This window comes from Bombus impatiens, unplaced genomic scaffold (assembly GCF_000188095.3).
Source record: "Bombus impatiens unplaced genomic scaffold, BIMP_2.2 scf_0142, whole genome shotgun sequence".
NCBI classification, from domain to species: Eukaryota; Metazoa; Arthropoda; class Insecta; order Hymenoptera; family Apidae; genus Bombus; species Bombus impatiens.
Window position 1 is genome coordinate 1571022 of NT_176561.1, and position 15720 is coordinate 1586741.

The following is a 15720-nucleotide window of genomic DNA, read 5'->3' on the forward strand; positions in this document are numbered from 1 at the left end:
CCCCCTCTCTCTCTCTCTCTCTCTCTCTCTCTCTCTCTCTCTCTCTCTCTCTCTGTCTTTCTAGTGAACCACCCTCCAATTCTTGCAGCCCTCTCCGCAACCGTGTTCTCTTTTTCTGTATGCTACATCCCTCCTCCGTTTCTTTCCCGATTGTCCTGGTTTTATTCCAGGCCATTGCCCTCATCGTCCTTCCTCGCGAGACGCTACAGAGAATATAGTAAAAGCTACGAGGTATGAATCAAAAGACCTCAAAGGATTGAAAACACTCTTACGAAGATGCTGTTCAGTTTCGATCACCGGTTAGCCGAATCCGGAACGCCGAGAAATTGCTGTATTCTTCACGTCCCGTGGTAAATGGCCGCGGTTTGTCGATCGAACAGACACACTTTCTGTACACCCTGTCGCAATGGTAGTTTTGAAGTCTTTTTCTATCCTGCGAATCCTGTATTTGGTGTTGTTACAGTTGTAGATTGTAGCAGTTTGGAAGATTTATTATATATCTGCCAATTGCTGTTAATATATCGAGTAGCTTTTCCAAAAAACTATTCGTTGTTTCAGTAATGAGACTTGTCGCGAAACGAAATCTTTAGAATTAATCAGGAACAACACTACTTTTAAACTTAGCATTTCTATGATATATAATCCTTCTTTAATCTCCTATCAAGTATAACGCAGAATATATCTACTGTAAAAGAGGTTATGAAATTTCCAAACGACTTAATGCTTCAAAGATAAGTTTAACTCTTTCGATGAATAATCGTAGGTTTAAAAAAGAAATTCGAACATCGCGCCTCTTGGCACTTTGTTTTTGCGAGATATCGGGCACGGACAAAGAAGTGCAAATTTCAGAACTTAGACGTCATTAAGCGAAGAGTGGCAGTCCCTCGAAAAGTTTTATCAGTTTATTCAGGGTAATCTCCTGACATTAAATTAATGAACGTCGTGGCTCTTGTTTTGTCACGTGGTTTTCTAAGAGCAAACAACTTCGGAGGCAAGGAAGCGGGCTCCATTTTACCCTAAGGATGAACATTTCCTGTGCCAACGCGTAATTTTGGAAGCAACAAGAAATGAGCTCCTTTATTTTACCCTTTAATTTACCTATAAATCTCGCAATACTACAAAACTTTACGAGGGTTCAACTGAATAATTGAATTATATAGGTAGTCAGTTGCTTTTAAATTGCCACTGTACCGTACATTGTTACGAGATAAATTAGACCTGCCGCCGACTTCTCTGTATAGTTCCTGCTTCTCCCTCCTTTCAAATTAGCAACCTTCATTCCACGCTTACGATTATGGGCATAAAATGTCACTTTCATTTGTCACCAGCTTAAAATCTAGGTTTATGGAACATGTACCATTCTATCGGATATAAAGTTTTTCATGATCTTATAATTCGTTAACGTTTTCAAAGGGTGTGTTAATTGAAAATTATTTGATTTTAAAACAGACACGGTACTTACTTTTTACTGTCCCTTTGATCTGTAGTTTCGCTGTTTTATATTGTAACTTGGTCCAATTCTTGGAAATTCTGCGTCTGTTTAATATTCGAGGACTAAGTTCTGATACCTGCAGCTATTTCACGTTTATTACTTTCTGACGGTAGATTACATTCGTACGTTATTATTATATCAGGCTATATAAAAAATTCAAATACAAAAATCGTTATCGCTAGACTGCAGGTGTTTAAGTGTTTTAAAAATATTCTTATAATATTATTCTATTGTTTTAGTAGAGACACGATTGAATCTTTTATGAATATTGAAACTTTGGTAATCGTCAGTTTTCTATATAGAAGATATTTTTGAAAACTTTCGATAGAGATAATTTGAGATAAAGAAAGGAAAGAAATTTTTCTCTCTTTGCAATGTAACGCTGATGATCCGGTCGTACTGGAAACGAGGTCATCGTTCTTCTTCTCGTCGATCGGATCATGGAGCACTAGTGAAATACAGCGAACACTAGATTGCCGTACAACGAGATCGTATACAAAATTCACGTAATCCTGTCGATTTTTAAGATAGCCTTTAAATCATTTATCTTCGTATCGTGCTTGATCGAACGATAAATATTTATTAATCATACTCGAAGAAACGTATCTACTTACGTACGATACCTTGCTGTGTACAAAAATTGCTGCTATATATTTCCGCTTGTCATATTAAAAATTGAAAGATCTTAGCATGCGTATTTTTATCTCAAAAAATTTAGTAGAATCATTTCATAATTGTAGAAAAGCAGAACAATTTTTCACTAAATCGTCTCCTAAACTAGGATCGAACTTATTAGATATTACGTAGAACTCACGTATTACCCATTTGCATGCAGTTTTCTGACTGAAAACATAATAATATGCAAATGCGGTTCATTATATCGAAAAGAAACAAAGGACGCATCGACACAACTTTCCAACTGAAACTTTAGAGAAGAGTTAGCGAGCTCGCATAGATTCGCACCTGAAATATTTTCTGGAAAAGGAGGAAGGAAGGTCTGGTGGCTCGATGGCTTTTGCACGTCCTTCAGAACCTCGGCCCGTGTTGCCGATAACATCCTAACATCCTTCAAATCCAACGAGGTGTACACACACGAAACACGCCTGAAAGCGGAACTCATCGACGTTGGTCGACACACACCGATGCACATCTCAAGCCCCGGTACCCATCCATCTTATACACGCGTCTCTGAAGAAGTTTTATTCTGTACGTTTCCAACCCTCTGGCCTATCTTCCTTTGCGCGCGATAACGTCAGCCTCCGCAACTGATTGTGAGAGAAGGATGTCGCCCCCTATACGGAATTTCCTTCTACGTTTCGTTCAGGATCATCCGAGACAACTTAAATCTTCGACATATTCCTCGTGAGTTCACATCGATGCCCTTTTATTACGTCGTACATCTTGTTATATCGTTTATTTTTTCTTTTAAACCCTTTCCTCGATAGCGATAATTATTATGATATTTATGCATACGCCTAATCGTTCTAAGAACACTTCTGTGATGAAATATTTAGGTTATCATAATATCTTCATCTAAGTCAGTAAGGTGAGCTCTGCGTAATGTACTATTTCTTCTTTTTATATATTAAAATAACTATTTCTCCATTTATAGTTTTCAAAGCTTTGAAAAAGACGTCTCTTCTTCCCATTGAATAATTCAATTTTCTTTTTAACTCAAATAGAGAAGATAAGGGAATTTGGACGAGTTTCCCTCTGGGAATGATCGATGCAGAATGAATGTGCATGTATGGAAATGCTTGCTAGGAGTCGTCACTATTCTAGGAACACTTTCATATTTACATATTCGTAGATTGCTTCAGTTAAGTCTGTGCACGATACAAAAGGACGATAGGATAATGGCTCTTACTGATGCATATGTAAATCAAAATCGAATTACCTCGCTGGATCTTCCCGAAGCATCTTTCGAAAAGATGACTTGTAGAGGAGTAAATAGGACAGAATCTGACGTTTAAATATTTATTAACTGTGACTATCTTTCACAGACTTCTTTATTTAAATACGCCACAAAGGCACTCGGCAATTTTGAAATACTTCTATCATGCGGGTTATTGAAAATTTAAATTTGAACGAAAGGAGAGAAAATCTGGCAAGAGAACATTCTATTTTCTAATATATTTATCGACAAAACATAAAAAAATAAAATAGAATAGAGTATAAAACTGACTGAAAAATGAATGACACTACGCTTCGCTACGTTGAGAAAAGGATCACTTTTCTTCAATTTTCAGTGATTTCGCCTCATCTCGCTCGCTTTCCCTTTCATACGGAACAATCGTATAAATATCGGCACACCACCGATTCTTCGAAAGATCATCCTCCTTTCTTCGCCAGAAGTCGACATTGAAGAGCAAGTAGGATGAAAACAGAGCGTAGACAAGATTCTCAAAGCCTGCCTTCCTTGCTCTTTCTCTCTGGTAAACGAACTATTCCAGAGCCCCGCCTCTATTCCTTCCATTCTTTCCTTGACTGCATTTGTTCCTTATTAGATATTCCGTTTTATTGAACGAAGCCTAGAAGCCTTCCTTCCTGACGCCCTTTCTTGCATCCTTTTGCTTTGCTTCAGCTACATACGAGGATATATTCTTCTTCTGTCTTCTTCTTTGCTCTCTCCAAACCCTCTTTGGTTCCTTACTTTCCCTTCGATGCGAAACGCGCGGCTCCTCGTCCACGACATCATTTTATTCCGCGTCTCGAATTTCAAACGTTATTATTCACCCTTCCGCGAGCCCCTCCTGCGAATCTTAGATCTTTCTCGTAGAGCATTTCCGGTTAGGTGCGCACCCGGAAGCCATTCTTTCCTTCTTCTTCTCTTCTCTTCTCTTCGATTCTTAGAAATGTTTCGCTCGGGCTATAGTCGTCGATTCCATTTCTTGTTCACGCGCGGGGGCGTCCCCGACAGGGAAATTTCTTTGTACATTCAATCGGGGATCAGAAGTGTATTTTGATGAGGAGACAAAGCCCGGGTTTTATCGTCACTCCGTGAGTTGAAGCGTGAGCGATCATGGATATAGTAACGTAATGCGATCTCTCCCGTCGTATCACTCGTATACTCGCATCGTAGTCTACATAGAAATTAATCTGTGTGAATATTATGTAGAACCTGTTTTATTTTACAAGTTAAATTACATTGTGTCTCTTATTTATGTCTACATTCGATTCTATAACGTAGATTCTTTAACGCATGGTTAAGTAGCCTGTTAGAAATATTATTTTTAAAATAAGAATATAAATTTTTAATTTGTAACGAAGAACTTAAGATAGAAATTAGTAGCTAAAGAAATGTAGTTTTACACTCACTATTCTATTATCGGATAATAAGGAAAAAAGGTAGAAAAGAATTTTTATTATTTTCGCGTGATCTATATTAACAGTACAGAAAAGTGAGTCACTTGCAAGGCAAATATTTGATATTTTTCCATATTAGATCAATCGAAAATTAAAAGCTTTCCCTTCGACGAAATAACGAAATTTTATCATTTTATCGATAGGAGGAGACTACGCGCAATACAACGTCAATCACAAAGGTGTAGAAATTAAAGCGTAATATCGTAACATTGGAAAGTATAGAGCGTCGTCACTTTTTGCTCGCGGAGAAGAAGGAAGGAAAACAAACGAGTTCTTCCTGTAATTCGAAACGATAGAACACTTTTAAAACGAAGTTACCGGCAACAATCTCCGATAAAATGTTTCTAAAGCTCTCTCGTTACTTAAGCTGTATAACGATATTGAGTGTCACTGGCATGTTCTATGCCCGTTCTCACGTAATAAAACAATTTCATTCACGTTCGAATGAAATACCGTGAACGGCCAAGAGACCGATGGTGGATCGATATCCGAATGATATTTTATACGTGAAAGCTTCCGAAGGTAGCGATAATAGTTGTTTCTAAACGTGTCAATGTTTTCGAATAATTTATTTGCAACTAAATAACGCACACATCACGATGAAATACATGTAGCGGCGCTGACGATCAACAAACGAAACATTATTTATAACTTCTATTTATCTCCAACACAAAAGCATCTTCGCATTAAAACTATTTCGGCGATGTTAATTTGTATCTTTTAAAATCTTTCTTCTCACTAGCGAGTAACTCGTATAATTGCCATTTCTTTAAGACAATATGGTCAGTTTAAAGGTAACTAAAAGAAGTCAGAAAGTGAACAATCAATAGTCAACCTCTAAAACCTTCCAACTCATTAAACCCAAATGCTCAAATAATAAAACAAGAATTCGAAACGTGAATAATCAATATCAGTCAACCCTCCCAGATTCCTCAATCTCTTTTCCTCCCTTCAGCTTCGAGAATAACGAACGCAGCAATATCTGATCATCCTAAATTGGTCGTACCCTTTTCACGGTGCTCTTGATCCAGGCAATCGTCCTGAAGCCATCATCCAGGAATGACCCCAAGGAAGTCGTCCCTGTGTATCCTGTACGTTTTGTTCCTCTGTCCATTCCTTCAATTTCTTTTCTCGCTCCTCTCTGTTCACCTTCGATACGTATTCCTTCCTGGATTCCTTCTCCACTCACATCAGTCGTCAATCTTTCCTCCTGCATCTATCGTCTTTTCTTTTTCATTTTCTCTTACATTCTACGAGGCTCTGTCGCTTTTTCTTCACGTTTTCCCCCTTGGACCTTCGATTCCCGCGTTTCTCACCTGAACAGCCGATTATGTCAGTCGGAGTTAAAGCCACGTTTGTTTATCTGATCCCACGTTATAACTACAGACAGACAGGCTACCGGTGGCTGCTTCGGGCGCTACCTCTTGCGTATTCGAGCGAGACGAGCAGAGATAGAAGATAAGAAGAAACGAAAGAGAAAGAATGAGAACAGCGTGCTCCGTAATGTCGCTCGAGGCGAGGACGCCTCTCCTTCGGAAAACAGTTTAGTTACGATGAATGGAGCGAATGAATCACGCGAACCAATTAAGGATTACAGTAGAAGATAGAGAGAAAGCAAGAATCGAGGCTGCTTCTTCACGCCTGCTTAACCTTCGCTGGCTCCCACTTAATTGCAACTGCTAAATATACTTTCCTCCGATCGAACGTTCCGTAAATTTTCCTCGAACGCGTCCAACGAACGTTGAATCGCGAGTTAAGTCGACTTTCGTAATGCCCCGAGCAGTCAATTGAGTGTGTCGTGGCCATTGTGGGTCTGCGTGCAATAGCAGAGGACGATAGCTTCTATTTAGTCCTGCTTCGTGTTCACGGTATATAGTTAGGTTTATCTTTGCTAATTACAAAATGTAATTGTAGAACGTGAGTGTGGATAATATCTATTATCTATTATCTATTGGTAAAATCGATTGGTAGACGCAGATTTTGCTATTAAATGGAAAGAGAACTGTTCTAAACGCGGTATAATTATTCCTTTCGTTCGTTATTTATACCATACAATACCCTTACTTACTTATTTTTCCATAATTTGATATTTCGTAGTATTCCAATTTTCCTTCTCAAATTGTTGCAAATCTGTCATCTTGGTATCGTATTCAATCATCAAAATTGTGAGTCTATGCTGCATAGACTTACGATAAATTTAAACAAGGTGGGTGTTGCAGCAGTTCCGTTTATACGTCCAGAATCAATTTAGTTTATCTGTTAATCTGGCAGTTTATCTTCAACACGAAGCATTCGTCTATGTTTTTCCTCTGTTTTATCTCTAACGAGATCCACATGCCATGCATTATGACTTTAATACAGTGAAGCACCAAGCGTTTAAGCTTATTCGATAGCTATGTGATTTCAACAACATTTGTTTTCCGTTACAAGAATTTCGGCGAACAGGATGAATTTTATTCAAGATTTTTCAACGAAGAATGATATTCCGATCACGTTGTACTTTCATTTAAGAACGAATTACATACATATATAATCACATCACCGACTCTATGCTATCCTCCTCTAATAATCTGATCTAGGTAATCAAATTTAATTTTATACTCCACTTCTTTCGTAGCTGAAATAAGAACGGACCTAATCTACTGCTGTTGGTAGTGCTCGCGTTACGTCCTCGAGCGGGCGTCCTGGAGAAGAGGGTATTTGACGCGAGAAGCCGACACCTCTTCTTCCCCGGTCTTTTCCTACGGTGGCACTGGTGGCTCGCGCTCTCTTCTCTGGGGCGCGGAGTGCCGATTTAGGGGATGAAACACGGAAGTAGGTTCGCGTGTACGCTCACATAGGTGCACACGCGTTCCTGTGTGTACGTAGATGGACAGGATAGGGCAACGAAGGGAGAAAGGGGTAACAATGCCAACGAGGACTACGAGCAGGACGAAAACGTCGACGACGACGACGACGACGACGATGTCAGCGACGGTCGTTGACGACGGCGCAATGTCGCCACGGTGTCGCACGCATGCGCCACGTAGAAGTAACAGCCGCGGACTCGGGTCGAACCGGGAAGCCAGTCAGTGTATTGCCAGCTCCTGAACCGCGAACGCTGAACTCGCACATTCCTATATAATCGCGAATCTAGCCCCTTACTGGCCACCGCACACAGTGTTCCGGTTTCCTCGCGACAGACTCGAACCATCGACTACGCCTCGAACTAACCCAAATCTCTCGACCCTCTGACAATATCATTCTTTTTTCACGATTCTCGTTGTGATTTCGTTCAATGTAGGAGAATCGAGATCAGTGGAGAAGAATAGTGCAGGACATTGGCGTGTACATGTGTTGTGTGCCTTCCAGCGGCAGGATACACCGGCTGTCTTTGGATATATGTAGCTACCTTCCCGTGGCACGGATTCCTGCGACTGCATTGCACAATCGGCCTGTAAATCGACAATCGTGTTTCGTATCGATAAATCGGTGCTTACTATGATGATGATCATTATTATGGTGATTTGAGAGTGTGTGCAGTGCTCGTGTGCAATGACACAGAGGGCAACCGCCGGTGTACTTATAGGATCTTAAATGTACCAATTAGGTGAGTGACGCATTCTAGCGGATCTTTCACTTTTTGAATCTCCTACGGAGACATCACTTCGTAGATTAAGTATTGTATGTTAGGCATGTATATACCAGTTATTACGAATATTTAACCTACTAATTGCGTGACTGTTTTTTGAGCATTTCTGAATTTACAAAGTTCCTATAGAAACACAGTTCCGTAGATTAACTATGCTGTATTAGTACGTAGATATATTGAGTTGTTAGGATTTTGTTGGTAGTGTGTTTGTTACTTATGGTCAATCGCGCGCTCTTTCGGTGTTTCTTGCCTCCCCACCACGCCCAGAGTTTAAGCTCGTTCGTTGTCCCGAAAGTTCGAACTCGGCAAGTTGACAAGCGCTCGGTTTTTTTAATGCGAGACGTGATTGCTTTATCTCGCGTTCCAACTGCCGATTGATGGACAATTGGTGGGTGAAAATGGAGCCCTAAATTCGCGATTTCATTCAAAAGACATGCAATTACCTTTCATATACATAGGAACAGGAGAGAACGGAAGAGCACGTTTAACAGTAGCATTATTCATTAAGGTGTATGGTATTATGGTTGAAACTATAATGAGAGAAACGACAAACGTATGACTATACTTATTAATATTCAGATGTGAAACAACAGTTATATATATAATACACAATTTGTTAATTTCAATTTTGCAGTGAAGGTAGATACAGTAAAATCATCACATGATTTGGAACGAGTGAATTGTGTATTAAAAATACATTCAATTATATGAAAGATATCTTAATATCGTATAATTTTTTTCTCATGGTGTGAAATAGATATACATGCATTAGATGAATTAATTTTATAGGCATATGAAAATATAATGTGAATTTTCGTTCGTCAATTTTTTTTAGGTTTCGTTGAATAGTCGATGATGGTTCGATTCTGTGAATATCCGAGTGTTCAAATTCTTCGTGAAATATGCATTTGTACTTTCTTAAATGTCTGATTGTCACTTCTAATTATACTCCTAATTATTGAAATTTCTAATTGTTGTAATTTTATATAATTAGTGGATGATTGCGTCATTTGTGTCATTTTGTGATACATTTCTTGAAAATATTCTCATTCTTAAAGAAAACGTAGAATTAGTATCTTTTAAAGAAAACATAACATAAGAATTACAAATTTATATTTCTCATAAATTTGAGCAAAATATCTGAAAAGTAAATATGAAAATAATAAATTATAAAATATGTGGTGACTTTTAAATTTAAATTTTTAAAGTTAAAGTTAAATTTTTTTAAATATTCGCATTAAATATACTTATTCTGAGCTGTTATCGGATATATTTGCACATGTCAGGACGAAAACAAAAATTGATTCTTGTTCGTTCACGAACACGCTATAAAGTAAATTTGTTTAGAAGCAAGTTCGCTGACGCTGGACATTCTTGACATTCGCGTTAGAAGAAATGTCGACCTGCTGAATGTTTAGTGAACAAGTTCGTAGAAGCTTCTTAGCGTGGTATTTTGCTTCGCGTGAAAGCTCATACGACGATGTGAAAATATTGAAAAGTCGGTAGTAAAGTTTGATTAGAATATTCTCAATAAAATAACGAAAACATTTTTCTTTATCTTCGTCACACTCTTCGAATTATTTTCGATTCCATCAATCAATGGGGTTTTCCTTTCAATTAAGTTTGATAAATTTTCATCCTAAAGTGTTAAGAATCTGTTCGTTTGTTGAGTGATTGAAATAAATAAGAATCAAATGTTGCTAAATCCAGAGAATGTCGTAATATTTTATCTAATGTTGTTTTCACTATGTGAAACTAATATGACCATGGTCATGTTGAAACAGAATTCAATTTATAATTGATCATCATCGTATTTCAACTCAATACCCATGAATGCAGTGTTGTTGCTATTATTACGATATTGGAAACGCAAGCGTGTTTCATTCTTTTTCAACATGACTAACATTGAATAAATATCAAAAATTGGCATGTTATCAATGTATGATGGTAATATTGAGGAAAGAACGTTGAAACATGAATTTCGTAAATGCGCAAACAATGCTACTATTTTTCCAATCGCGTTGTGCTGGAATTAATTAAAGAGTTATATTAATTGAGTATATGGCTTGCAAATGTACACATCAATGCAGATATGAAAACAATGTGTCACTATATAAAAATCATGTGTGTCTTCTGTTTTTAACGCGTTTTGTATCATTTCGATCCAATGTGTGTATTTTTCTCTAATCAAAATAATTTTTGGTTGGAGGAACACGTGAAAAAATTTGTGCTTTTTTTAGAAATTAATTCATCGCTGAAAAAGATTGAATTAATTAATAAATTTTAATTTTGAAAGAACGATGCGTTACAGGCGGGCGACCTATCGGTGGCATTTAAATGGAAACAAACGCGACGCGCGTTTTCGCTCTTCAAAACGACAGCACGTTCGGTTCGGCGTGCGGGTAGCGTGTCACACGTGCCGTTGGCAGCTACGAAAATAGTTGCGCGAAAAATAATGACCCGCGTTCAGCCACGCGAGCGCTGCGAAGTAGAAACGCGAAATTGAGCAGGATATGGTAATAGCGGCGAGGGCGTGTTAGCCTCTGGCCACACCATTAGGCTTCTTGTCACGTAGAAAAACTATACGCGACGCTAGAATTACTAATAAAATTCTATTGTTCCAAACTTTCGATCTTTGTAACCAGCAATCGTTTTTACTACACGTTCAATTTAGTCATAGACTTTTTTGTATATTTGTTCGTACTGTGAATGGCAAATGACCCTTTACTAACACTTTCGTTATTATTGATGTGTATCGCTTTAATTGCCTAACAATCAGTTTTTATCTTCGTTAAGTATATCTTTCGATCAAATTGTCCAATAAGGGAAACCTGTATGAAACCGTATACTTACAGTTCTGAGTCCATAATCTTTTAATTTATGAAACAAGCGGTGCAATTAAGATTGTATTTACTAAATACCTCCATAATGAAAGATCAAGACACTTAAAAACACAAGAAACTTGATTCACTGCAGTACGTGTGTTTTGTAATAAGCTCCCAGTGAAAAACGCTTGAATGTGGTAAAACGTAATTGCCAAGGGGCCGCCGGTTTTTTTTTTTTATTTTAATTAATTATGGAGATAAGTATGATAGACGGTTTTGTACAGCTTTCTCCTAGTTGTGGACGAGAGTGTACATGTGGGAGTTGTAAAACGATTTCGTAATGAAACTTGTTAGAAGGTGAACGTTGACCGGGAGCGATACGGCGCGAATAAAGCCAGCGGGTGTTAGAATCGAAGAATGCATAAATATGTAGGCACACGCGGACTACATTTGCATGTCGATGCTATCGACGATGGCTGGGTCGACGACCGGCCAGTTAAGTATTTTTAATAGGCGGTCAGACCAAAGGAGCGCTTCGTTCTCGTATTCACTGATCCGTTCTATCAAGAGCAATTGATTGCCATGCTACCGAGAAGCTAATCGCAGTCATTTGTCGTTGTTCTCAACTTGTCCCGCCGTCAAATAGCATTCAATCGTCTTAAGACTATCGGATACGTCCAGTCCTCGTGAATCATCTGCAAGCATCCAAGCCTGTCTTCGAATCTCTGGCCACTTTCTTCGCTAGATAAAGAACCGAGGTAGAAGCACGATCTTCGACCTTTCACCTCCAACGCTTCCTCCTCGTTCTTTCCAAATGCCTGTTTGTAAATGCGCACGTCAATATCGAACAATATACATACATATCATTTCTTGTTAGGATGTCGTTTAAGGAATTATTAGTTACAACTATAGATAAGCCTAATAAGTGAAGAAACATCAATAGTAAATATAATGATGTAAATAACGTTCTATGAGCTGTTTTCTATGTATCGAGTGTCTTATTGGTAGTAAAAAGATTATTTAATTATTTTAAATAATAAATTAATTTATATTCACTGAATAAAGTAGACTTTCCAGCTGATTTGTTTGAAGCAGAAAGTTTAGAACCTGAATAAATAATTTCTCATAAATAACTTACGTTTAGATTTTTAAAGATATTTTCAATCGTACAATTAACACATTTAAAGTCCTAAGTAATAATTATTAACGGAGAGTGTAATATTTGATTTTGAGTTAACTGACCATCGACTATCCTATAATTTCGGAACAAATGCTTTCGCGCCCGCACGATTAACGCCGTATTCGAACGTACAAACAACAGGCATGATGTTAATTGATGCCAGGTCAATTACGTAGTTCGCAGACGTGTCATTAACTTATAGTCCCCGGTTGAATTGCATGTTTGGAGAATATTCTATTACGGATGAAATGACTTAACCCTGTCGCTTACACAATTAGCTGAGAGATTTTAATTTCTGATTTAACACGTTTTTCATCGAGGGGTTTGTAAAGCCTTCTGTTTCTTCTCATTGCGTGACTATTTACTTGAAAAATATAGACGTATTTTATTAGCTTTTTTGTAGTTTGAAACGCATATGAATGATCTGATGAAAGAATCGAATCCGATCGCATTTTCTATTAGAATACTATCTTCTCTTTATTCTATAAATATCAATCTGTGTTTAATAAACCAGTCGTCCTAAAATGTAGTTAAAAAAGTTCTGTCTTTAATAGATTAGTATTTTAGAAATTAATTCATTATAATCAGAATATTCAGTTTTTTCTTCTCCATTTATCTTTATACGAGAATTAGACATAAACACGACAAAGAGTCACAAAAAACTCTCGATCTCAAAATATGCCAACATGAGTTTATGGTGTTACGCAAAAAACATTGAAATTCCCGTAGCCAGTTAAATTATCGAGGCGCGTCGACAAAGATATTTCGTTGCTTAGTAAATATTCATTTCGAGAGCATCGATCGTGAATGTAATCGGGCAGCTTAGCGTTTGCTCCAGGTTCGAAACAGTGACCGACATTTTCTCTGTCCAAACTGCACAGAAGAGTGAAGCGAAAAAAATCAAAATTATACGGCAACTTTCTAATAGTAAAAAAAATCTCACTTCTACTCTTTCGGATTAGAGGTTTAATGTAACAGTGCTATACTTCGTTCTCCTCTACAACCTTATACTCTAACTAATCACGACGAAAATATCTCGTTTTTCTTCCTTTAAACATCTTTTGTACCCAGAATTCATCGATGCAAAGCAATTTCTCAAGAAAGTGGGATACTTTACATCGGGGTTGTACAAAAATAAAAGGGTTAGAGGAAAGGTATCGATAGAGTCTCTCTGTCGAAGTGCACTGTTTCAAAGAAAAGAGAAGAGAGTAGGTGAAACGTAAAGTCGGAGGGTGAGCGTCAGACCGAGGGAAACGACGGTTGTAGGCTTGAGGACGACAGATGAAGGTGAGAAGAGGGACGTACGCAGCGGACAGTCGCGTTTAAAAATGCAATCAGGATAATAGCGTGCCTTGAAGAAGGAATTCCTCTTTATTTCTCTGTTTCCCCTCCTTAGTTGGACTCTATGTCTCCTTTCGAGGCCCTCCCTCTTCATCTCGCCGACTTACTTTGCTTCCGGCGCGTGTTTACTCACGAACAAAGTCCACGTTCCTCAGCTTTAATTTGTTAAAAGCACGAAAGACAGTAGCTGTGGAAATTGGAAGGGTGAGAGAAATCACGCGTGCAAATTTGAGAATTTTTATGGTGGTTACGAGAAATGTAGATAGAAGCGTGGAAACATCGTATAATAGGATAGAAAAGCTTCAATGAACGTTGAATAACACTGAGAAGTGTTTTCGATACGGTTGAGGACTTAATCATTCTTTATAACGATAACTCTCCGTTGGCTCAAGTTTGAAAAGAATTTCACACAATTGTCACGAAATAAAGCTTGAACGAGCGGTACAGTTTTTACTAATCCTGAAACATTACTTTCTTGGCAAGTCGAACTTTCCATAGGAAGTTTTCTCAACAGGAAATAAACTTCTGTTATTTTCAAGTGGCATAAACTCTAACCGTGAACGTTTGCCCAAGGGAAACTATGTAACGATTACGCTGTGGGAGAAGTTGAAGAAATACCGAGCCTTAGATTACGATAATTTATGTTGAAACTATTCCTTAACATAATTCTCGTTAGGCAGAAAAAGAGTAACAGGTGAAGTGCAGCGATTGCGGTAAATATTAATGTTTTATTCCATCCACTGTAGTACTTTCAACACAATACAGATTTAAAAAAAAATTATGCGTTAGAAATTAGAAAAAAAATTAGATAAGAACCGTAAAAGAGGAATTTTTATCGAAAAGTTTTTGTATTTTGAATAGTATGATTAATAATCAATAGGACGTTTATATAAATTCATATTTTTATAAAGATAAATAAGAAGTTAATGTTTATGTTAGATCGGTATATATCAAATGTCGTTTTATACAATAAATCTTCAGTTGCACGTTTTTTCAAAATATCGTATATTTATTCAAAAAAGTAACAGTTCATTTCCTTCTTCATATAGAGATTATAAAGCGCGAATCTTATGATTCGGCACACCGGCGGTCACCGCTTATGATCAACCGTAATCGTTACGATCACCGTAAGGGAGCGCATCGCGCGGTTTGAATTCGCGAAGACATGACAGCCGAACATGGCGGATACGATATTGCTATCGTCTACGTATTTAGTATTCTGATTCACAATGAATGTAGTTGAGAGAATTTGCGTGAATGATTTGTGTGAAGTGATAATGGAATACGTGAACGTGTATTTTAAGATATTAACGTTGTGAGTACAGGTTAGTTGAGTCGGAAAATGTAAATAAAGATTGGAATCTGCGTGTTTGGTTATGTTTAGAAATGTGTTTAGGGTGTGAAATTTTTAAGAACTGTGATTGAAAGCTCTGATTGCAGTCTTGAGAAGTGTGATTGAGATGCGGGAGAATGGATTCGAGATCAATTCCCGAAAATAATTCTGAATAAACGAAGAAAATATTCTACACGAGGTACATTCAACATACAATATATAGCCACATTATATACATATATATTTAGAAAAAATCGAGCAAAACAGAATCTCACAATGCTTATAACACACGATTATCGAATATGTATACATTCTTTTTAGTGTAAAATAATTCTTGACGGTTTAGTAATTTGTTAATGATAGTATTATGGCGCACCAACTTCAAACTTCAAAGAAACGACATTTCATACATTTGCATTAACCTACATACACATAATTAGCGACGTTACCGTAATACTGAATACATGAATTCTTTTTACTATAAAATAGTAAATAATTCGTGAAGATTGTAATAATTTGATTATTCGTTTTTACGTTTAAATAATTAAGAAA

General features: G+C 37.4%; 1 protein-coding gene across 8 annotated transcripts in view; it reads left to right on the forward strand.

Moving 5' to 3' along the window:
* LOC100746173 (teneurin-m) overlaps positions 1-15720 on the forward strand; it is a 662892-nt gene that overhangs the window by 395998 nt on the left and 251174 nt on the right. For 2 of the 8 annotated variants that reach the window (XM_033319249.1, XM_033319250.1), the window contains exon 1: positions 7921-8447. The exons of the other annotated variants lie outside the window; for them this stretch is intronic. Coding sequence is in view for 1 of the 2 variants with exons in the window: in XM_033319250.1 (XP_033175141.1) it covers positions 8435-8447 (13 nt within the window). In the remaining variant the exon portion in view is untranslated. Of the gene's footprint in view, positions 1-7920; positions 8448-15720 lie in introns of those variants that run through there. 8 annotated transcript variants of the gene reach the window in all.